Source organism: Pelophylax lessonae, assembly GCF_965119305.1.
Source record: "Pelophylax lessonae genome assembly, chromosome: 4".
NCBI classification, from domain to species: Eukaryota; Metazoa; Chordata; class Amphibia; order Anura; family Ranidae; genus Pelophylax; species Pelophylax lessonae.
Window position 1 is genome coordinate 636,709,791 of NC_138771.1, and position 25,780 is coordinate 636,735,570.

General features: G+C 44.8%; 1 protein-coding gene across 1 annotated transcript; it reads right to left on the minus strand.

The window, feature by feature from the left end:
• Window positions 1–805: 805 nt before the first annotated feature.
• LOC309552381 (zona pellucida sperm-binding protein 3-like) lies at window positions 806–19,529 on the minus strand (the record flags this gene model as incomplete). The annotated part of the gene is made up of 8 exons (XM_082253325.1): window positions 806–1,035; window positions 1,772–1,902; window positions 9,487–9,578; window positions 9,659–9,776; window positions 9,885–10,062; window positions 10,152–10,255; window positions 15,991–16,109; window positions 19,080–19,529. 8 exons carry the CDS (start codon window positions 19,527–19,529, stop codon window positions 806–808), a joined length of 1,422 nt encoding a protein of 473 aa, XP_082109451.1.
• Between the last annotated feature and the right edge of the window lie 6,251 nt (window positions 19,530–25,780).

Sequence of the window (25,780 nt, forward strand, 5' to 3'; positions counted from 1 at the left end):
CTTTTATGTGCGGGGGGGGGGTTTGAAGGACATACGGTAGGTTGACAAATTCTTTAGTCAAGCCAGAGCAATGTAAAACTGATGGCAGTGCATGTGCTTGTGCAGAGACCATAAAAGCCATCATTGAACAAGATTTGTCAGATCAAAAGGGCTTTAGTAGAAACCAAATGCTGTCACAACTATTTGCAGACCAAAAGGAAGCATAAAGAAAAGGTTCTTGGGGGCGTCATACCTTTTCACAAATACTGGGTGAAAAGCACTACAGGCTCCAGAAATGGTGTGCAAACAGTTCCAACCTGTTTGGATTGCTGGGGATCCATTGTTGCTAGTGGAATGGGGAGCAGTTGCCAGCACCTATTCTGAAAATTTTAGGGAGAAAAAAAAAATCCTACCAACTACCCCACCACATTCAGGAAAGAGGGGGGGGGGGGGCTAGATGCATTTAGCGCTTGAGCCTCCTGGCCAATGAAATCCATAAGCATACAAAATGCTTGGATCTGTCTAAACATATGTGCAATGTGGGACTTTAGGTGAGTTTAAGCCACTGTTTTCCTGCCAGGAGTTAGAAGGCATTCAAAGTAGAAATTCAAATGCCCAGTGTGCATGACCCCTTTTAAAGAGACTGGCCACCAGCTGACATTTGTGAATCAAAAACTAAAGCAAAACTTAAAATTTTTCTCCTAGGCAAACCCTAGTGGTTCGTACTGCCAAAATGCACTGAACATGACCTCCATGTGCAAAATTCTTAAACACAAAATGACAGAAGATAGGGATTTTAGATCAGAAAGTTTTATTGCGCTAGCGATCAGGAAGACAATTTATTCAGGACACATTTTCCAATCCAAGTGACAGCAACAGCAGTCAGCACCAGACTGACGGAAGCTACAGTCACCAACATCCACAGCTGTATGGGTCTGGATTCCTGCAATATCCTGGAAGGTTGGCTATGAGCTGTTCTGGGAGTGGATTGATCCCACGCTTCAATCACCAGGAGAGGCCCAAGAGTCACCAGGTCACGTTCTTCTGAATAAAGACCTGCAAGAATGTTGGGTTTTAGGGAGCAGAAAAAAAGAAAGTTGCCAGGGAGTCAACACTTAAAGGGCTGTTAAGAATATATATTTTATATAATATACATTATACCTTTAAACATTACTATAAAGCTGATGTGTCACAAGATAAGTACCCTATATCACTGCTAGCTGTAAAGGCAAAAAATCACCCCCATTATGTTTTACAACTGTTGAAAAGGATTTGCACTCCAAACAAGTTTCCAATGAGGATACCCAAGTAGAAAACAATCAGAAATAAGCACACTAGTCATATCTGCAGATTACATTGGGCCCTTCACCTAACACATGGATGCTCTTCAGCTGTAAACATTAAGGCATTTCCATCTGTCCTCAAAGGGCCAGGAGATTAAAAGCTGTGGAGGCCGCTGTGCTCACATCAAGATACATTTGCATAGGCAATGGGAATGTTTGCTGCAAGTTACAGAATAAAGATCATACATCTAGGATCTTTGGGTGAGTAAGCAGCTAAATTTATGTCAAAACAAAGATCTGATCCCATCAGGAGTTGCCATTGTAGATTCATATGTTTGTGCAGAACTCAAGTCTCTTGAATATTCCTTTGTTTGGTCATACATCCGACTTCACTGGATGATTGCTTAGGTAATGACTTGTCAAGTCGTGACTGCAGCTAGCACCCTAACATGCAATTTCACAAGGTTAGCAAGAGCAGCTTCCTACACCAATTGAGGCTTCAAACTCACCAATGTCTCTTTTCCAGTGTCCTCTTGGTCTTCCAAATGATTCCGAAAACAAGCGCTCCCCTGGAGGGGCACTGCAGATTCCTGTGTCACAACATTGGCAGATGTCATTGGAACCTTCCACAGCAGACCAGCTAGGAGCAAGAGGGACAGTTGTTGCAAGAAAAAAAACAGAGTTACTTACTGGTAATGGTTTCCATGAGTCTTGCAGAACAAGCCATGAGATATAGCACCTCCATCAGGAACAGGAAACGCATCACCAAGTACACTAAAAAGGAGGAGGTCCCTCTGCTGAACTGGTCAGTTTTAAAAAAGAACCAAAAGGACGAAACCCAAACAATCCCAAACAAGGTTAAGACTTGGGCTGTCCTGGAAGACTCATGGAAACCATTACCTGTAAGTCCAACTCCAATTTTGCCCAAATAGTCTTCCAGGACAGCCCATGAGATAAGCAAGAATATACAAGATTAAGAAGTGTCATAAAAAGCTCAAATACCTCTACCACCCTCGAATTAACAAATATTTCTGATATATGGTGGACCCAGTTTTCAGGCAAAAACCCTAGGTAGGGGACCTGTTTGCAAATAAAACTCAAGCCATCTTCACAAAAAGAGCTCAAAGTTACAGGACCGATTAAAAAACCAATACATAAAAAAAGCCAGCTTTAATGAGTCCCTGGTCAATTAAGGACAGATGAAAGCCCTAAAGCCTGTGTGGCCAAACAGGATAATTGAAGAACACTGTAGTAAAAAAAAAATTTGATAGCAAAGTGGAAAGAGACTAGCCCCGACAGACCCCAAATGGAAGAATTGGTCTGAACTTAATGGTAAATATGCACAAGGATTTGCTACCAAAGCATACGACTATTTTCCATCACCTACATCCTTGTATAGGAATGTGACAAAGCTCGGTGCCTTGAGACATACATTATCCTTCAGGAACCCATGTTAATCTCCACTGTGTAAATAACCACCAGCTATATAGAACACAATTGTTATAGGAGAATGCCGATATCCAAGCTACTGTTCACCTACTGCCACCTGTAAAGTCCAAGCAGTAGGGTGTTGGCCTAAAATACCAACATAACTACAGTATTTCAGGATTAGGGGAGGGGGGGGAGGGGGTGCCAAAAATTCACTAGAGCAAGCCTCCAAATGCCCCTTCTGCCAATTGGGGCCCATGCATACGTAATTGCACTTGCAAGTATTTATTCACACCTGCAACCAGTTCCACCTCACTTATTGCAATCATGACTGAAGATGGAGGCGCTGCTGCTTGCTGTGTAAGTCGAGAGCCTTCTGTGAAGCAGCACACAACCAAGTTGCTGCACCTATGAACTGCCTTTGCCAGCCACGGCTTTTAGCATCACTTGCAAAACATGCAGGGCTGATGTCATGGTTGGATTTGAACTGATGACCCTAGTGCCAAGCAATGTGCTGACCATGCAAAATATGGCTACACCCCTGTACCAACATTTCTTGTAGCACAACACTACATAAAATGCAGCAATATAAAAACTATCATACCATCTACAGCTGAAGCGGTAAAAACATTTGGCTACAGGAAAGAAACACCCAAAATGCATAGGTACAAACACCTGCCATGAAAAATGGACTTCGGGTTATGAATGTGTGGGATGCAACACTCCACATAAGTGAAGCAAAGTCAAGACATTCCATAAAATATCTGAATATCCCAAGCGCTCACTCCAATGGGAATTTCAGGCATGCTGCTCTCTTCAGATGGGGAAACTCCAAAGACTGAACACAAAAGAAAGGAGGCTCAAGCAACTAGTGCATTACCCTTGGACACTTGAGGAAAAAAAAAAAAAAAAAAAAAGTATAAAAAAGGGGGGCCCAGCGACACCCCTCACCTCATATACCAACTGGCCCTGCCCAGTATCACCTGCAAGGGGAAAAGAGTTGTGCCAGCACATGAACTCCTCTATTGGGTCAATTAAATACACAAAATAGAAATGATTGCATTAGAAAAATAAAAGGTCAAAATAGAAAATTATAAATAAACCTATAAAAAATCTAATAGTACAACAAACTTGAGCCTGCTAAAAAGGTGATTGCAAATGCATCAAACATTGTATGTCTATATACAATGATTAAACCATATGCATGTCTATAAAAAGTAATCTATATTGTCGAGCACCCCAATGTCTTACTGTCACTTCTAGAATGAGACTTGTACACACGATCAGATTATCAAACGATCTTTCGTCCGTTTTTGTTGCATGCTGTCTCACATTGAAAGTGAAGAGGTTACTTTCATACGAAAATTCAACTTCAGAAGTGAGGTCATGTGTTGAATTGTTTTGTATGTGCTTTCATTTGAGCATGCCTAGTCTTGCGCTTACGATTTTTTTCGAACAAAACTGTACTAAATTAAACCGAAATCGGAAGTTGTGTTGATGTATGATAATTTATAGCCTGCACATCCAGTTTGTCATCCAAAAATTTGTAATCGGCTGTTGAAAGCACTATACGAACAATCCGAAAATCGGCAGATGAAATTTTACTTCCAATTTTCATATCGTGTGTACGGGCCTTAAGACTGACACCAAACTTATGTCTATATACGAATTAGAGTGGTCACTCTTGTGAACCCCTCCTCCCTGACATAGCCTTCACTAGGCACAGAAGGAGAAAGGGAACCAAGCTACCTCCTTACAATACTGAGGAGTGGTCTTGGAGGGCAATTTTGAAAAAAAAAAAGAAAAACAAATCGCTCAAAAAAAAAAAAAAAAAAAAAAAAGTTCTGGCGCTACTCCAAAAGGTAATCTCCTGAAGAATGCATACATGTATGTGGAACATAAATGTCCATAAAAACACTGTTCGCCCAATCCTATGTATTGGATAGCTTGTAAACGTGATGAAGAAAAAATTGAAGGATGGCGCTCAAGTGTATTAATAACTGACATTTACCCCAAAAGAGACATAGATGAATGGTCCAATAAAAAAAGTTTATTCAATGAATCCAAAATGAAGAAGCAATATGTATTAAAATAAAGTAAATCCTCCTACCAGTCCATGAAGCCTGTGTCACCGCTGCCTCAGCAAGAATCCCTGATGTCAATCCCAGGGGAGGGAGAAAGCTGGCAGATGGAAAGAGAAAGCAGCATAAGTCAGTGGAGAAGAGGAGTGGGTCCCAGCAGAGGTGGGGGCTCACACGGTCCGGTGTGCGGCCGCTTCCTGGACCGGAGCCCACGCTGTACTTCACTAATGCCCGCTGTGAGCGCCGAGGGATCGCACACTGATGACGTCACCACTGTCGGCCGGATGTGTGTCCGCGGCCGGCGGGGGAATCACCTGGAGGCCGGGGAAACTGGAGGAAGATGTTTGCTCGCTTCTACAGAGCCTCCCGATTGCCACAACGACATGTTTCGCTACATTGGTAGCTTTGTCAAGTTGTGGCTGGAGGCAATCGGGGGCTCCAAGAAGCCAAATGGTGGGCGGGGTTGGCTGTCTATCCCTTATTTCCTGTCAGCACTTTAATTTTCCACATTCAGTATATATAGTGGGGCTTTTTCATTGGCTAGACAGCCAACCCCGCCCACCATTTGGCTTCTTCGAGCCCCCGATTGCCTCCAGCCACAACTTGACAAAGCTACCAATGTAGCGAAACATGTCGTTGTGGCAATCGGGAGGCTCTGTAGAAGCGAGCAAACATCTTCCTCCAGTTTCCCCGGCCTCCAGGTGATTCCCCCGCCGGCCGCGGACACACATCCGGCCGACAGTGGTGTCGTCATCAGTGTGCGATCCCTCGGCGCTCACAGCGGGCATTAGTGAAGTACAGCGTGGGCTCCGGTCCAGGAAGCGGCCGCACACCGGACCGTGTGAGCCCCCACCTCCGCTGGGACCCGCTCCTCTTCTCCACTGACTTATGCTGCTTTCTCTTTCCATCTGCCAGCTTTCTCCCTCCCCTGGGATTGACATCAGGGATTCTTGCTGAGGCAGCGGTGACACACAGTCTTCATGGACTGGTAGGAGGATTTACTTTAATATATTGCTTCTTCATTTTGGATTCATTGAATAAACTTTTATTGGACCATTTATCTATGTCTCTTTTGGGGTAAATGTCAGTTATTAATACACTTGAGCGCCATCCTTCAATTTTTTCTTAGCCAGAAAAACAGGCCTCCCCTTACCCAGGTGATTCATGTCCTCCAGCCGGAGAACACACACACACACACACGTTCAGCAAAGGGACTTCCTTTGAAAAAATTGGCGACGAAATTTCCTTTTCCTGATGGAGGTGCTTTATCTCATGGGCTAGCCTGGAAAACAATTTGGGAAAGTAATTTTTCTGCAAAGATTAAATCTAAAACAGAGTCAAATAGCACCATTTACCAAGACCTGCCAACGTTGCATCACATTTTCTAACTCCCATTGACAGATTTTAGATTTTTTTTATTGTGTATAGCTTAGCACTACCCCTGAATGGCCTGCTAAGAGTATACCCAATAGTACATAGGTTGCTAGTCATACAAACACTGTCCCATGTACACCAACAATTCAGGCTCAAGTCATTCAGACTGACAATTCAGAACTTAACAGGAAAGAGGTTAGGGCATGGCATAATCAAAAAAAATGCTTGCACATAACAGGATCCATTTCGCTAAGCTCCCATACACAGGTGTGGAGTGCACAGGGGAGAGGCCAGCACTCCAAGACCCTATAATGCCATCTCAGTTCAAAGCTCTGGCACTTGCAGCCAAAAGCAGTTACCCATCATCACTGTTCAGGGTTAGTACTCAACTCCCAGGACAGCTGCACATCTTCCACCAGACCCTTTTCAGTGAGGGAGAAAATCCTTCACCAGACCCCATAGGGTGCCAGTATTTACAGTGTCCCAGTAGTCGTCTGCCACCCAGAATCCAAAGGCAGATGAAGATTCTCAGACCAGGACTTCAAGGTAGTGCCCTCCAGCAAACAAGCCTTTGGCAATTCTTTCCCAGGCCCTCAGCCCAGCACCTGCTGAGGCCTAGACTAACCTAAACTTACTTAAGCTGTCTCTAGGGGCAATAGCTCCCAAGGCTTGGAACACTCATAGGGTGGAAAGAGCAAACTATCAGGACACCTGACCACATTCATCACCTCAGTCACCTTCTGGATACACATTGCCAGGGATTGGCTGGGGCCTGATAAACCAGCCAATAATCTCTTTCCCTATGCTCTGGAAGCTTTTTACAGTCGCAGGGGAAAAAAAAAAAAAAAAAACTCTGCTTCACTTACTGAAAGCAAAAACTAGCAGCCTAGCTGGGAGGGTGCTATAGTATTGGACAAATCTGTTTCCCCAGCATCTACCACCATCAAGTACAGGTGGCGAACAATGTTGTATAAAGAATGTAGAAATGGTATGTTAAATCCATTTTAATATAGTGCAAGGTGTTGGGTTGAATCTGTTGATTAGTCATAGTTGGTAGGAGATTTACACTTCCTGCTGCACAAGCAGACAGATGCCTGGTTTTCTTCCTAAAGTTGCTCTAGTACGGGGGTGGCCAATTCCTCTGTTGTATGGAGTTAAAGAGGAAGGGAGTTGCTGATCAGAAAGAGTACAAAAGTCAGGCAGCAATGCACTGTGGACCCTGTAATCCAGAGCTTTTGAAGTACATTGCTAGAGGAGATTGCTTTGAGGGCTGCACTTTCTAGGCTGTACAGGACTTCCTTCCTCCCGCCATGAGGGAGACTTTCTATACAGTGTGCACCACCACTGCTGTATAATGGCGGCTTGAGCATGTCTGTAGTGCTGAGTTCAGAGATGCCGACAGCCAGAGTCACCTGCGTGCAGAGTGGACTAAATCACTGACTGGTGAGCTGCCGCTGTGGGGCCTTACGAACTGCTGCTTAAGATGGAGCCCTTAAGGAATTGACCATACAGCCATCTTGTAGCCCTAATGCTACCTGTAGGTTTGACTAGAATTGTATGTGCACCAACAGTACCACTGGGCCCCAACACTAGCTTGCTGAAGAGTTAGGACTAAAGACTGCCCCTTTACAGCTGCTACAGATACCTATGCCTTTTGCTTACGTTCATATTGTTGACATGCTCTAGTGGACTAGACTAATTATTCACATTGCAATTCATGCACGGTTTATTGCTGACTTGCTGATTGAAAGTATAAAAGCAAACAAAATAGTTTGACAAGAGTGGAGATGGATTATATAGCACCCGCTAGGTAAAAGCATCCTATGCTCCTGCTGCTTATCAGGGGAGCCTGATCTATTAGGTTGTCTGTTCCCAGGTGTGATCACTGGGTCTAAGGGAGTGTCCCCGTCCCCCACTGCATCCAATAGGGGAGTCTGTTGGATAGTGGAGGAAACCTAGCCAGTGACACATTGGCTTTTGCGAGAGTCCCAGTGGGAGGGCTGTCTTGCAGTGCATCTTGGGATTGCTCAAAAGCCAAGGGACATGTGACAGGGTGTCTTTGGCAGGAAGCAGAGTCCCAGGAGGAGGCTGACTGCTTGTCTCTCCTGCTGTACAAGGAAAGCAGTCGGCCTAGTGAACCAGGTGTGGAGCTGAGCTGCAGAAGATTCAGTGGAGCTGCTGGCAGAGTCTTCTGGTAAAACAGTGTCCATGAGTACCAGGGGACTTGCCAAAGGGTCTGCCCAGGAAGGGAGACCACTTTAGTGAAGTCAGGATCAAGGGGCTAGCTCACACAGAGTCAGAGCAGAGGGGGGGTGGTGTCCTGTAGAACCCCGAATAGGGACAAAGGGGGTGCCAAGTAGGACCCTGAAGAGTGATATACAGTGCAGTGCATTTAATTCTTCACTATAGTGGCAAGGTGAAGCAGCAGCCTTGCCGCATTCAGCTAATTCATAAAGTCCCAGCAATTGTGCATAGTTATTCAGCTGGAGTATCCCACTCATCATTCCCATCCCAGTTCTCAAACAAAAACCCAAAACCCCTGGACTGTTTGACTGAGCCAAGCACTTAGAATATGCCATGTTGTCAAGTTGTTGCTATGGGTAACCCAGGGGAATCCATAACCAGCAGCTCCCAAGGGAGTAGTGCTACAATTAGAACACCTATTCGGTTTTTATTGCTATCTATTCTGCCATCACCCTCCATTTGTCATGTTCATTTTATCAAAAGTGAAAGTAAAAGAAACCCCCAAATTTTGGTTTGTCCAAAAAAAAAAAAAATTCTAGTTCTGGTGACCTCAGCTGCCCCCCCCCCCCCCTTAATTTGCAGGATTTCCTCCCACTTATTTCGGCTACGATACAGCAGGTGAATTAAATCTGCCCAACGGGACCTCGCACAGGGGTTATAGCCCTCCCTTACTCTATGCAAATGAAAAATAAAAATTTTGCCTATAGTTCCATTTTAATCCCAGTCTAGTAGTACAGAACACTACTCCATGTTACATTGGCATAGTGATATGGTCTAGTGGACCGTGTCTGAACCTACCTTGTGTGTTAATTTATGCTGAAGCCACCATTTATTCTAACCCATAACAATACATTTAAGACCAATTTATAGTGAAATTAAAAAAAAGTTATCTATACTAGTGTTATTAGTGCTTGCAGCATTTACCAGGCATGTCTGGAGGGGGCTGAGGTTGTGTTGAGGTGCAGAATAGAGAACCCAAAAATACCAAGAATTCTTGTGGGGGGTAGTGCTACATAAACAAAGGATTAGAACAATTGAGGGGTGGCTCATTTCACCCTAGAGAGCCAAAATCTTTGTATACCAAGTTTTAAGGTCACCTGCTTGTGGCTTTGCTGTAGGAACAAGCTTTGTTCATTGAGTCAGGGGCTTGGGTGGCTGCAGTAACTCTCAGCTGACACGTGATGTAGATCTAGAACAGAAAAGCAATAAATTCTGCAATTAAAGTAGCACAAGTAGAATTCATAAAAGTTGTGTTCCAGTAGCCCTTACCATAGGCTCATCCACATTCTGAAATCGGAAAGCATCAACAGTGAAATGTAGGGAGTCTGGATCAATTCTTGGAGAGATAAAGGCTGAAGAAGAATCCTCCTTCCCATCCACCAAGCACCTACAGAGCAGGACCAGATCTCAATCAGAAAACCCCCAAGCACCTACAGAACAGGACCAGAGCTCAATATCAGAAAACCCCCCACCTCCCTTCATCTGATGAACATACCCATTAGCATTAATGATCTCATATTGAGGAGATGAGCTGGGATCCGGAGATATGGTGGCCACACAGCTGTCAACAAACAGGATCAGACTGATATGGTTTTGGACGTTCACAGAGGCTTCTATGTAGATTATATCACCCAATTGGTAGACTGTGGAACTTCTGGGGCCACTCCAGTCATCTGTAGACCCCAAAAAATTAGATCAGATGTCGACTGAGAACAAGATTGTAAAGGGTTAGACCCAATCCCCCATTGCTGCTCATACATACCAGCCATCAGACGCAAGGAGAAGTTCAATTTTTCTTCATTGGTCACTGTGGTGCTAAATGGAACCCATGTTGGTCTAACAGCCTTGCTGCTCACATTGCCTTGTCTGGACACAAGGGAGAAAAGATCAGCATTCTAGCATTAGACAAGACCCCATGTGTTCCCATTTAACCACTTACCCACCAGGCCTATTTTTGACACTTGGTGATTACAAGTTAAAATCTTTTTATTTGCAAGAAAACTACTTGGAACATTTTTTATCAGAGACCCTAGAGAATAAAATTGATTGTTGCAATATATTTTATCACACCGTTTTCACGCAGCGGTCTTCCAAACGCATTTTGGAAAAAATTCAATTTTTTGAAGAAAACCGTAAAATTAGCCCAATTTTTTTTCCATAATGTGAAAGATAATGTTACGCCGAGTAAATGGATACCCAACACGTCATGCTTCAAAATTGCGCACGCTCATGGAATGCAACAAACTTGGTACTTCTCGCCATAAGCAACATTTTAAAAATTTCTACAGATTACCAGCTTAGAGTTACAGAGGAGGTCCAGGGCTATAATTATTGCTCTCGCTCCATCGATCGTGGCAATACCACACATGTGTGGTTTGAACACAGTTTACATATGAGGGCGGGATTTTCGTATGCGTTCGCTTCTGCGCATGAGCCAACGGGGACAGGGCGCTTTAATTTTTTTATTTTTTTTTTTATTTTTACACAGTAAAAAAAAAAAATCCATCATTTTTATTCCTATTAGAAGGAATTTAAACATTCCTTGTAATAGAAATAGGCATGACAGGACCTCTTTGTGAGATCTGGGGTCAAAAAGTCCTCAGATCTCACAAGTACACTTAAAAATGAAAAAAAAAAAAAAAAAAAAAAAAAAGAAAAAAGGGACCTTTAAACCGGTTGCAAGGCAACGACATTTGCCATTGCTCCGGTCCTCGAAGACCATAGAGTCGAGTGAGGGCAAACTACCCCCCCCCCCCCACTCGACATAGTGTCTGAGGATTCGGGACCGGATCGTTTTCCCCGCTGCCGGCGGGTCCAGTAAGCGGGGAAAGGACCGGGACGCAGCGGGAGGGTGATCTACCACTGGGACCACCTGTATCGGAAAGCTGACCGCCCGCCGTTTAAAAAAATACCAGGGTTATGGCAGCTATCTGCTGCCATAACCCAGATTTAGCTTTAAACGAGCGACGTAAATAGTTGGGCGGTCGGTAAGTGGTTAAAAATTGATTGGCAAAGTGACCTCATTACTAACCAAGCTCCATTCGCCTTAGTCATCACCACAAGCTGAGGAACATTGTTATGGCAAAAATACAGTGGCTTGGTATACATGTTGAACACGTACCATTGCCAACTCACTGATGATCTAGTTCTCCAACGTTAATTTTCTGGCTTCAATGGTTTCCAATTCACTGACTGACCAAGTCCAGATAAAAAAATTCTGACACCAGTTAGTATGGCTTGTTGGATCAGACTACAGCATAAAGCTTGAGCCAGGCAACTATCATTTCTAGAAGCCACCCTCTGGGTGGTGCCATTCCCTGCTTGTAGGGGTACATGCAGGGCACACTGAATCCCCCACGGGACCACTTTTATCAGATGCCAAGTTGCCCACACTAAAAAAAGACCAGGGTTATGCCAGCCAGCTGATACCATAATACTGGTATTTAACATCAAAGTAATGTTCCATTTACTGTGGGCCATCAGCAAGTGGCTATTGACAATTTGCCAATTTTAATTCCAGCTATCAATTTATGTGATGTTTGAGTTAGACAAGTGTCATAGCATTAGGTCTTTACAACATTGAGCGTTTCTCAGCTCCAGTACACCTTGGAGGTAGTTAGGTCATACGCTCCTCCAGATTTGGAAGAGTTGGGTTAGCACAATCCGAGCTTCCACCAAGCCTTGATAAGAGGCCAACAGATAAGACTGACCATTGAAGCAGAAAATGTAATCCATAAAGGAGGCTACGAAATAAGGTGAAGCACTGTCCCTGTAGGGCTTGCTGTGTGTTGACTTATGCCTCCCTCTGATTACCTGCAGACAGTTGGGAGTTTTCACATTTCCCTCCTTAGTCCCGTTTTGGCTCGTAACTCAAACAGTCCAGGATATTTGTTTTTTGCATTTATTGTGGAACTTGGATGGAAGAGAATAGTGCGATACCCCCAACTGAACTATTCACAGTAGATAAGGCAACTCACTTGGCCTCACCAGATTACTTGTGAAAGCAGACACTGCGTGGACCATGCTGCCACTTGTATGGAAGAATTTAAGTCTCCTTGTTCTCTTTAACCACTTGCCGACCAGCCACTGTAGTTTTACTGCAGCAGGTCGGCTCTTATGCGAAACAATGTACTTGTATGTCACTTTGTGTAATAGATATTGGGGCTTGCACGTGCCAATTGGCCAAAGGTAGCATGTCCACCGGCCACCTGTGATCACTCCCCATGGAGTGTTCCTCCTTATTTAGGAACATAGGTCTGTTAATCTATGGAGTACATCCCCACAGTTAGAAAGCACTCCCTAGGAGCACATTTAACCCTTTGATTGCCCCTGGTGTTAACCTTCCCTGCCAGTTTCATTTATACAAAAATGCAAATTTTTAGCACCGATTTCTGTAGTAATTTCACTGGTCCCCTCAAAAGTGTAATTTAGGTGTCCGATCTGTTCGCCACAATGTTGCCGTCCCAAAAAAATGCTTATGTTGGATGGGGAGGTGTTGTGAGAAGAAACTGAGCAGGGCTTGTAAAACTGCTTGAGATGTTAGTATAGCAGAGGGATGTTCCATCACACTGATTTCTAGAGGATCAAAAGTAATATTTTCTTCAATAGCATATTTACTGCACCACACAAGCAAATTTTGGTGTTAATACTTGATGCTGCCCCCTCAAAGAGAATTGTAGATTTTTATTGCAACCATGAACAATTTACAGTACATGTGCCAATGTTTGCACCACAACTACCATTTGTTACACTGACTAAGATGTTTTTGTAGAGTTTTGAGTGACTGTTGCCAAAAAATACTTGTCACCACCTATGCCTCAGACCTTCACTCCCTCAAGCTTTGTGACCATCATCCCTGTACAGGAGATTGTTGCCTTCCACTGTACTGTTGCCTTCCACTGTACTGTGCCCCCCCAGAGAACTATCATTACACAGTGGGGGGGAACGAGGTGCATTATGCACCTGAAGTCCCAAAATGTTGAAGATTTGTCAGCTACCATCAATTGTAGATTTGAGGCCCAGGAAAGCAATGCAATTTTCAAGGAGCCTTTTCATGGCTGCAGTTGTCAGGATTCAGCAGCAGCTAGGGAGACCAGACACATGTAGCTACACATGGTAACTGACACCAATGTGGATATCCTTAAAGTGACGTTTATTTACAGTGAAAAGCATACACAGCAAAAAGTGGACATGGGTAGTTCCAGCAAAGACCAACACCAAAGAAAAAAAAAAAAACGAAATTAACCCAACAACCGACAATCATAAGGGACAAGGTAACAGGAAAGCAAGGAAGAGGGGAAACAAAACTGGGTACAAGAGCAAGGCAGTAGGATAGGGTGCAGGATTGATCAGGATCTCAGGAACAAGGAGGCAATCAAAATAGTGATGCACAGCCTTAATTATCCACCTGGCACCTTAACTCAATCTAACAGATTCCCCTTTAAGGACGCTCCATAGGGCCCCCACCACTTGGGTCTGGAAGCCAACTAGGTACACCCCCACCGATGGGGTCCCAAAACTTGCTAGGTTTCCTGCTGGTCAGATCCTTGAGGCAAAACAATGAAGGCTTACTATTCTTAAAAGCAGCCCATGTCCCACAGTTGGGACCCTGAAAGATACCCAATACCCTGAAAGATAACCAAACTCTTAATGCCAAACTCTTAATGCCAGAGTCCCTAGTCTGTGCAGGTACCCTGATCCCATCACAACTGGATCTACTGTTGCTAGAGACTGCCCTATTTTTTTAACTGCCACTCAGGTCTACCCAGGGCATAGGTTACCCCACTCAGGCCCCCCAAATGCACTATGGATCACAGAGACGACCCCTGTGTCAGGACAAAGTTCATATGAACACTGGCCTTTCCCAGAGGACCGCTAATACTGGGGCTGTAGCAGCAGATGCAGTTCTCATGTTCAGAGTGGATATCTGGACTTCCTGGCCTTGGCATAACAGGATAGGCTGGCTGGGAAAAGACCTTCGGATGAGCAACAGTACGGATCTTAACCCACACAAGACAACCTATTTAGGTAACATTGGAACCTCAGGCAGCACCTGGCAGGAGCTTAACCCAGTCAGCAGAGTCCAGCTTAACAGCAAGTAGTGAATTGGCACAGCCCAGCTGGGCAATGGCCTGGTATCAAAAGTGCAGGCCTGGTGGAGGAATTGACACCATCAGCAGGCAACATGGATAGTGTGAAAGTTGTAAGGGCAGGAGAAAAAAAAAGTTGTTTCTTTTTGGGCATAGATACTGGAGTCCTGCAAGTATTTGCATTGTGTTGACCGGAGTACTGCTGTTGGAAAAGTAGTTACAGTACTAGGGAGAAAGAGGGAAGATTAACAGAAGTACAGGGAGAGGCCTGAGACCTTGCTATGGGGTAATTGTGCTGCAGGGGGAGCCTCCAGTGGAAGTGTGGTTACTGGTGGCAGGGTGCAGATCTACAGGAGGTAAAGAACACTCAGTAGCAGCTGTGGTTGCTAAGGGTAACAGGAAGAGAGTCTTGATTTTTATCAGCAGATCTGACCGACTCCTCTAGAACTGGGGATAGGATCGCTTACCAAGCTAGTAGCAGAGGGCGAACTAAAGTCAGTTTGTCTTTCCCTTGCTCAATTAGAGAGTGCACAGCAGCAATACAATCAAACACCTGTTGTGAATAGGATGAATATTGCTGGAAAAAACCTGCACAATGTTTCAGCAACCATCCCAAAAATCCAGCCTGGCACATAGTAAATGGAGTGAAAACCTCGTGGCTCTGAGAGATATACCGAGATAGCTCAGAAAAGACTTGAACTTTGCTAAGGGAGAATCTGCCCTCAACAGCAGAGGCATGTGCTGTCAGAATGCTTCCCAACAGTTCCTCAGTGAAATCCTGCCAAAAATCTTTGTTTTCTACTGCAAGCAGCACACAAATAACCTTCGCTCTATGCATTTAGACAAACGGAAAATAATCAAAGCAACTGGCTTCCACTTCCAAGGTGTAGCTGATCTGGTTGTTCTTGGGTGTCACTATTTGTCAGGATTCAGCTAGGGAGACCAGACCCATGTAGCTACACATGAAACTGAGACCAACAATGTAGATATCCTTAAAGTGAGATTTACAGTGAAACACACAAACAAGCATTCACAGCAAACAGTGAACATAGGTAATTCCAGCAAATACGATCCAACCCCAAAGACAAAATAACCAATCAGCCCCAACTACTGACAATCTACAAATACAGTATCTACCAAATAAGGGACAAGGTTAACAGAAGCAAGGAAGTGGGGAACACGACTGGGTACAAGAGCAAGGTAGGGTGCAGGATAGAGCAGGATCTCAGGAACAAGGCTCTGGCAATAAGGAGGCAATCAGAATAGTGATGCACTGGGGAAAGGAGGAGCAGCCTTAGGCACCTGGATACAGATGTAAGTGATCATTACAGCCTGCTGGTGGACACTGGAACTACAGCAATAAGCAGAGCAGCACAGTGCCACTAGCAGGTGAACTCAATGCTAACAGCCACTTAGGAGTTTCCACTCAGGTCTGAGCAAAGGTGTATACAAAGACAAAACCTCCTCCCAAGACATGACATCCCCACATCTGCTATCTCCCTCATTACTCACCTGGTGTAGTAGCAATTGATTGGGATGACAGCTGAGTTTGCCCTGGTAATAGGGACATTTGTGGAAGAGGCTGGGCTGTAGGTAAGATTGGTGGAGTAGATCATCCAGTCTCGAGTCATCTAAGGCAAAACCACAATGTTACATGGATATCCAGTAGATGAAGCCTGGGCAAATCTTAGACAAGGATAAATACAAAACAGACTTCACTTCAATAGTCTAGCAGGGAGGTTTTCACAATCCAGTTTGCTGCCATTAGTCACCAACCATTGGCCTTTTAATCATTCAGCACCTCACCCACTTTAGTGACTGTAGGTATGATCTGTATATAGAACTCTTCTGTACCCAAGGAGAGTGGTGCTAGACCAACTACAAACCATGGTCAGCAGCCTAAGGTAGGAAAATCCTAACCTTGTCAAAATTTGCAATCACATTGTACAATCCCCTTTACAGTGGTCATACTGCTAACAATCTGTACAGCCTCCCCTCTAAAGCAGTGATTTTAAAACTGGCCCGGGGGCCAAATGCAGCCCTTTTGCCTGCTTTTATCTGACTTGAGGCACCATTTTTATCCACTTTACAAACAATGGGAGTTATAAATTTGGCCCAATGATACCAACGACGGGAATCAATATCATCCAATGGGGCACCAATTCTCCCACTATCACCAAAGATGGGGCATTGTTTGGTCACACAGATGTTAGGACCTTTTCTACTCCCAATGGCCACAGTCTGGCCGTTAAACCTCAAGGACAGTAAACTGGCTCTTTGTTTGGAAAGTTTGAAGATCCCTGCTCTAGAGCTACCAGAATGGAACACGACAGCCTACCAAGTAATTGGAAATTCAACATTTAATGGTCATCAGAAAACTTCCAACTGGGCTTTTGTTCTGGTTGACAACTGTGTAAGCAGAAATTTCAATCTCTGTAGAGATTTCCCATCCCTTCATAGCTCGTCCCCAAATAGGGCACAGACCGCAAATAACCTAAGGCTTCATGAACATGGCCGTACAGCATGCAAAGCCTGTGTAATATTTTTCAGTACCCACTACCACCATGTACAGCTGCCCATTGTGCTGCATTATAAGTGGCTGTACGCTGTTGTGTAAAGCACCTGTATGCGTACTGATGAATGATCTGAATGCAGAGATGGTCTGTTCAGAGTATAAATGCATTACAAAAACCTTGGTGCACAGAGTATACATGCATTACAAAAACCTTGGTGCACAGAGTATACATGCATTACAAAAACCTTGGTGCACAGAGTATAAATTAATTATAAAAACCTTGGTGCACAGTATACATTAATTATAAAAACCTTGGTGCACAACGGCCTCTACTAATGCATCTTGATAGGCAGCTGTACAAGGTGGCTGTAGGTCCCAGGAATGACATTGCACAAGCGCTGTACAGCAACGTGCATGATGTTTAAAAGCTGGGAAGAGCAACATCCCCAATCATTTTTATGTCAATCTTTGTCCCATGTAGGGACAATTTCAGATCACGGTCACGAAAAACTGGAAACAAGAGTAATTGCTCCACAAAGGGAGCAGATTCCTCATCTTTACCGTTGCCATCTGCATTATCCCATAGTTCCCAACTGTCCCTGATTTCGAACAAAGTCCCTCTGTCCCCCCCTTTTGGTCTGATCTATATAGTTGTATATAAAAGACTTTCAAAAAGTGTTTGCCAGTGCTAAACCTTTCAGCCAATTTCGATTGCTGCATTTATACATTTCAAAAGCCAGTGTAAAGAAATAAAGGGATATTCGGGGAAAAAAAAAAAAAAAGTACTTATGGGTTTACCCAATGCTCCCCCCCCCCCCATTTCTCCTTTAAGGGGGGTGTGACAGGAGGAGTGTCCTATGCCTACACACTTGTGCTAATAGGGGTCCCTCATTCCCATCTCAAAAAGTTGGGATGTATGATTATCCTGTCACCTCTAGGGACAACTCCATAATCGTAGATTTCCCATCACTGCCTCAGTGATCTCTTTGAGGACCCAAAAGAAAATCTCTCTAGTAAAGTCAGACTGCAACAAAAAAACGACAGGCTCTTCGCCTGACCCCAAAAGTTTTCAGAACACTTTAACCACTTGCTGAGCAGCATAACTGCCACTGCTGGCCAGCAGCTTTGTTGAACTTCCGGCTTCTTGTGCTGTGGTTGGACACAGCATGAGTTTGTCAGCAGGCTCACAGCCAATGTTTGGCTGTGAACCTGCTGATGGCTGAGACCAATCACAGCACAGAACGTGTGTTAGCAAACAGATCTGGCAGATTCTTCTGATTTCACTCACGCTGCATAGCTGAAATGAGGAAGAAAAGCTAGTTTGAGTAAATCAGCACACACACTTGTTCATAGGTGTGCGCAGCCTAATGCGTTCATAGGTGTGCGCAGCCTAGTGCATTAGAGTGTGCACACCAAAGCTCAAACATACACTACCAATCACTCACGATGTTCATTCAGAAACAGAAGGGTTCGGTAAATTATACATTTACCTGCCCCTTTCCCCACTCATCCTAAAGCATCCCCGCAGCAACAACTGGCGGGAGAGGAGGAAAGCCGGCAGAGCTTCAGGGGTAAGGAAGAGGGGAGCCAGGCCAGTAGGGGAAATCTGTGCTGCACAGGGAGATTAGGGTGTGCCTGGGCACACCCTGTGCGCTCGCCTATGCACTTGTTAGCCCACAGGTAACCTCTTGATCATCCCCCAGCATCAGTAAATGTTCCAGGGATCAAGTGGTTAAACATTGTTGGTTCTGGAGGATCCCTTGTTACATGCAGTACACTTATCACCGATTAAAGCAAATCTAGGCAACTAGTAAACCCATCAGAAGTCACCTGCCTAAGGTTTTTATTTTTTTAGCAGTATATCCACCAATACACATCCCTGGCAGACAGCATAGCAAGCACAACAACCATTCCAAGCTCAAATTCCCCCCCACCCTGATTCAGCAATATTCAGTTAACATGCCAAGAGAAGGATATTATTGTGAGCCAAGGGGGAGTCTATAAACTGTGCAGGAATTTGAGAATCACAAGACAAGCTGAACAGAGTTAGATAGTCAAGCAGTAGCAGCTCATTGACATTTCCCACCTGCACAACATTACCACAGTCCTGGAGGCCAACCTGGAAGATGATGGGGTCAGTACTTAGAGCACTCGGTTTGCAGCCTTGGGATCCCAGGCTCAGATCAGAGGGTTTCACTAATTTCCCATTCCTATAGAAGTCCCTCCTGACACTGATCGTCATGGAATCCTCACCACACTGTATACCAATAGAGGAGTTCCCAGCCTGTGGCAAATCTCGAAGCCTCCCACCAGCATGCTCTCTAGGTGAACCACCAAACCCATATACAGGATCAAGGCCACCCCAGTGGCGCTCTCTGGGTCTCCCTCTAGATGAACCTTGGCCAGGTGCAGCCCACTGGTGGCTCCTCAACCAATCAGACTGGCGCCTGTGTCTTGCCAAAACACCAACATTATCAAAGCCCAGAGCCACCACCAGCAGTGCCAGACTACACCAACTTCTCATCGTCCAACTCATCCTGACTGCAAGAGGAATCACTCAACGAGGGAGCTGGACTTTATAACCCTCCCACCAGCTGGGGCAGATCAGGATCATCACACCTACCTGAACTGCCCCCTCCCCAACGAATGTGTGATGTGAAATCTTTATGCAAAATTAACCAGAGAAAAAAAACATTTGAGCAGCTCAACTGCACTACTGAAATTGATAGGGACCACATACTACGAGTAGCAATGTATCTCTAATGGGCCATACACACTATACAATTGTCTTCAGATTTTTTAGTTTAGATTTACCAAAACCATATAATATGAGGTCAAGTCTAAACAGTTTTCATTTGTATGCAATCAGTCAGGCCCTTGCACTACATAGTTGAAGGTAAATCTAAAGGAAATTTAACCACAAAAGTTGTATAATGTGTATCCAGCTTAACATTAGTATGTGTTCGTCCCATCTGTGTAGAGGTCAATCACTACCATCAATATCTTTGATATCGCCCATGTCCTCACTGAGGGCTAAACTCGCACGATTTCAAACCGGCATGTCAGTGCGAGTTTGGGGGGCAATTTGAAAGACATCTGTGTGGCTTCATGCACAGATATTGATTGAAATCGCCCCCCGAAGTTTCCAAAAGTAGTGCAGGAACTACTTTTGGGAATCGGTGTGGCGCCGCAAAGTCAGTGTCGCGCTGATTCGGATGGTGCCTGTTGCCGGCAATAGGCTCCGATTTGGCATGTAATTTGACATGTCAAACCGCATGTCAAATCGGCCCGATGTGAACGAGGGCACCCAGCAACCCTCAGTAAAATGAGCATTTACAGCACATTGCTTTTACCCATGACCATTACTTTGACACATGCTAATTCACAAACCATTGTACAGTGCGTTGTGGTGTCATTCATTTTGAATGGCACAGCCAGGACTGCTGTTAGAAATCATGGGGCCCCCGTACAGCCCCTCCCCCCCCTAATATATCAAGACAATATTTTCACTAAAAATACACTAAAATCATTATTTGCGGACACAAACATAACAGAGAACTAGCCCTTTTTTATTGCTTTTACATTTAATAAAAAAATATATAATTTATTTTAAAAATGGTAAAAATGTTTACAATTATTTTATTTTACATTTTTTTTAAATTAATTTATTACAATGTTCAATTGTTATATATTTATTTTTTTTACAATTTGTTATTTTTTTTTTTTTACAGGACAGGGAAGCCTGCAGCGCTGGGGGTGGCGGTACAGTGAAGGGGGGCACACGGAGGGGGGATCAGAAGCAGGCAGAACAGGGAGGGGGATCGGTGTCAGAGAAGCAATTACAGGAATTATGCCCTGTGTCTGTGTCCCTCCCTGCAGCAGCTGAAAGCTGGCAGGAGGGGGAGAAACAGGTTTTCAGCTGCTGCAGAGAGCCACACAGGACTTCCTTCTGTAATTGCCCCTCTGCCCAACCCCACTGATTCCCTGTGCTGTTGGGGCCCCCCTGTGTGCCTGGGCCCCCTACAGCAGGACTGGTGGTTCCCCCCTATCAGCGGCCCTGGGCACAGCAATGCATGCGCACTGCAATGCACCATATTGCATTTTCTGCATTAAGACCCCTTTCACACTTGTACGACTCCAAAGTTGCGCCGACTTTGAAGTGCAACTTTAATCCAACTTTGACGCAACTTTGGATGGGTGCAACTTGGATACGACTTTTGGGCCATACACACTATAAGATTTTCTGAAGACTTTTTCCTTTAGATTTACCAAAACCATATAATATGAGGTCAAACCTAAACACTTTCCATTTGTATGCAATCTGGCAGGCCCTTGCACTACATAGAAAAGGTAAATCTGAAGGAAATCTAACCACAAAAGTTGGATAGTGTGTATCCAGCTTTTGGCTTTGACCAGTTTTAATGTGCAAATGTTACGCACAAGTTGCATTGTATAACATTCAGGTATGACTTTTATGCAACTTCTGAGGGTTAACATTGAAGTCTATGGGCCTCAAGTTGCATGGAAGTCGGATCAAAGTAGTGCATTAACTAGTTTGAAGTTGCTGCAACTTTAAGTTGCACATATATGAATGGTTATCATTGGGAAACATGGGGAATGACATGTCGTTCAACTCTGATGTCCAAAGTTGCATGAAGTTGCACAAGTGTGAAAGGGGCCAAAAATAAAGGGGTGCATATGTTTTTGTTGCATGGTAAGGTGCGCTGCCAGCCTACTTAAAATGAACGGGTTGCCCTTATGCAGGTTGCTAACTCAGTGGCATACATGATGTGGCAGCCTGGGGTCATATGATGTAAAATTTGGGTAAATTTCCCTTCCAGGGAGCCACAGTTGCTATGTACAGCCATCCATAGAAAGCAATGGCAGGTAAACACATTCATGTGTACAGATGTATGACCCTGGATGCAGACTGGCTATGTCCAGGTGCATCTCATTAAATTAGAATATCATCAGAAAGTTATTTTGTTTCAGTAATTCAAATATGAAACTCCTATATTTTATATAGAAGCATTACACACAGAGTGATACATTACAAGCATTTCTTTCTTTTAATTTTGATATTTATGGCTTACAGCTAGTGAAAACACAGCAGAAGCTCCCTAAATCATCACAGACTATGGAACATTTTGCATCTTATTTGGAAATGAAGGTCCCAGAGTCTGGAGGAGGAGTGGAGAGGCACAGAATCCAAGTTACATGAGGTCCAGTGTGAAGTTTCCACAGTCAGTGATGATCTGGGGAGCCTTGTCATCTGCTGGTGTTGGTCCACTGTGTTTTATCAAGTCCAAAGTCAGCGAAGCCCTCTACCAGGAAATTCTCATGCTTCCCTCTGCTGACCAGCTTTATGTAGATGCTGATTTCATTTTCCAGCAGGACTTGGCACCGCCCACCCTGCCAAAACTACCAATACCTGGTTTACTGATCATGGTATCACTGTGCTTGATTGGCCAGCAAACTCGCCTGACCTAAACCCCATAGAGAATCTGTGGGGTATTGTCAAGAGGAAGATGAGAGACACCAGACCCAACAATGCAGATGAGCTGAAAGTCGCTATCAAAGCAACCTGGGCATCCATAACACCTCAGCAGTGCCACAGGCTGATCGCCTCCATGCCACAGCCTGACACCCGCAATCGTTCCCCGCTTAGAGAGAAGAAGAAGTAAACACAGCTGACCGTTCTTCTCCCTGGAATGATCACAGAGTGCCTGTGATCCTTCTATATAGGATAACAGATCTCTATGGTCATTTCAAAAGCCACGCCCCCCCACAGTTAGAATCACTCCCCTAGGCTCACATTTAACCCCTTGATCACCCACAGTGTTAACCCCTTCCCTGCCAGTGTCTTTATTACAGTAACAGTGCATATTATTAGCACTGATTACTGTAGTAATGTCATTGGTCCCCCCAAAAGTGTCAAAAATGTCAGTTAGGGGTCCGATCTGTCCGCCGCAATGTCGCAGTCCCGCTAAAAATCGCAGATCGCCGCCATTACTAGTAAAAAAAAAAAAAAAAAACAATAAAAATGACATAAATCTTTCTTGTAGCGATAACTTTTGCGCAAACCAATCAAAATACGCTTATTGTGATTTTTTTTGCACCACAAATATGTAGCAGAATACAAATTGGCCTAAAATTATTAAAAATTTTGATTTTTTCATTTTTTTTTTGGGAATGTTATATAGCACAAAGTGAAAAATATTGTTTTTTTTTTTTCAGAATTGTCGCTTTTTTTTGTTTATAGCGCAAAAAATAAAAATTGCAGAGGTGATCAAATACCACCAAAATAAAGCTCTGTTTGTGGGGGAAATAAAGGACATCAATTTTATTTGGGTACAGCGTCGCACGGCCGCGCAATTGTCCGTTAAAATAACGCAGTGCCGAATCGCAAAATATGGCCTGGTCATTAAGGGGGAAAATCCTTCTGGTCCAGAAGTGGTTAAAGCAGAGTTCCAGCCTTGGATACGTTTTTTTAATAAAAATACCCCCGGGACAGTCAGGGCTAGTACATTCCACAATGGATAGCCTCTGAACTGTCCCGGGTTGCACTTACCTTTTAGAAGAAATACTTACCGTGAAAATTTCTTCTCCAGCGCTGCCATCTCAGGTGTGGGCAGCTGAAGCCAGCGCATCCTCTTCTGCCTCCTCTTCGGTGACGACGGAGTCCCAGAATGCCCTGCATCGGCCCAGAAGCTGTTTAGCAGGGAATGATGCGCCTGCACCGGAAGTGACGAGCGGGGCCGGTGCAGGCGCATTGATTCCTGGGAGCGATGGCGTTCAGCTCCCAGGAGTCATCGCAAGCCGGAAGGGACAACACGGGCCGCGGCCGCAGAGGGAGGAAGTGGAAGGAAGGTGAGTATATTTTCTTCTATAACAAGGTAAGTAAACAAAAAATAAAATAAAAAATCAGGAGCATCCATTTGTTTTTCAGGTGACACTCAGCAAGCGGAAGGCCCAAAATTGATTTTGTCGATTTTGAGGCTGGAACTCCTCTTTAACCACCTCAATACCGGGCACTTAAACCCCCTTCCTTCCCAGACCAATTTTCAGCTTTTAGCGCTGTTGCAATTTGAATGACAATTGCGCGGTCATGCAACACTGTACCTAAACCAAATTTGTGTCATTTTTTCCCCACAAATAGAGCTTTCTTTTGGTGGTATTTGATCACCGTCAGGTTTTTTCTTTTTTGGTGCACAAATAAAAAAAGACTGAAAAGTTTGAAAAAAAAAAAAAAGTTTTTTTGTTTAGGTTATAAAATTTTGTAAATAGATATGTTTTTTCCTGCACTGATGAGCACTGATGATGCCGTACTGACAGGCACTGATGAGGAGACACTGATGGGGTGGCACTTATGGTGTGGCACTGATGGGGTGGCACTGATATGCAGCACTGATGGGCACTGATAGGTAGCACTGATATGCAGCACTGATGGGCACTGATATGTGGCACTGATAGATAGCACTGATATGCAGCATTGGTGGGCACTGATAGGCAGCGCTGATGGGCACTGATAGGCAGCACTGATGGGCACTGATTGGCGGCACTGATGGGCACTGATGGGCACTGATAGGTGGCACTGTTGGGCGGCAATGATCGGCACTGATCGGCACTGATGGGGGGCACTGATTGGCACTGATGGGGGGCACTGATAGGCAGCACTGGTGGGCAATAATGGGCACTGGTGGGCGGCACTGATAGATGGCAATAACGGCACTGGTGGGCAGCACTGATAGATGGCATTGGTGGGCAACACTGATAGGGAGGGCACTGGGGGGCTCTCTGAGCCCTGCTTGCCATCCCTGGTGGCCATGGTGGGCATCCCTGGTGGTCATGGGTGGGCATCCCTGGTGGCTTAGTGGCACCCCTCCCCCCCGCCCAGGCTGCACTGGTAATCAATGTTCTGATTACCAGCCCAGACCCCCCCTGTGATCAGTGAGTAATAAGAAATACTCACTGATCACCCCTGCAGCAGCACCGATCTTCCCTCTTCTCCTCACTGACAGGATCTGTCAGGAGGAGAAGAGATCGAAGCCGTTACAACGGCACTATTTACATTACATGACGGCTGTGATTGGACACAGCCGTCATGTGATCAGGAGGGCCAATCACAGGGCCCTCCTGCCGAATGATGTTGCTCTGTGTCCGAGGGACACAGGCACATCGAGATCGCGCCGCTGCGCGTGCCCTCGGCGGCGCGATCTCTCTCCTTCTGAAGGACGTTCCGGAACGTCCATTCAGAAGGACGAGACTCCCGCCCGGCCGTATATCTACAATGGCCCGGGTGGGAGGTAGTTAATGTATTAGTATGGGTCAGCCTTTTTCAACCAAGGTGCCCGCATACAAACATTAACTGCAATGTGAATAATAACACTATGAGTAGTCCAGAGTGCAATCTAGGAGAACAGCTACGATATTGTATAATGTCTCCTGAGAGGTATCTCTTGGCATAAGCAATAGGTGGAGGTCTCTATGTAGCTAATGTAAAGGGGCAGTATTTTGTCTTAACGTTTCAGCCAGTTAGCATTGGGGTCCAGTTGTACTGCTGGTGCACATGAGAATAGTGCCAGTCAAGCCTGCAGACAGTTATAAGGCTACTAGATAGCTGTATGATCAGTACCTAAAAAGCTCAGTCTCTCTAGCAGTAGATAGTGAATCCACACAGCAGCAGCTCACCAGTCCCAGTGATATTGCAGCGCATCCAGTCACACACAGGGATTAGTCCACTCTCTGCTCTGCACCAAGTTGATTCAGGCTGTAGGCACCCCCGAA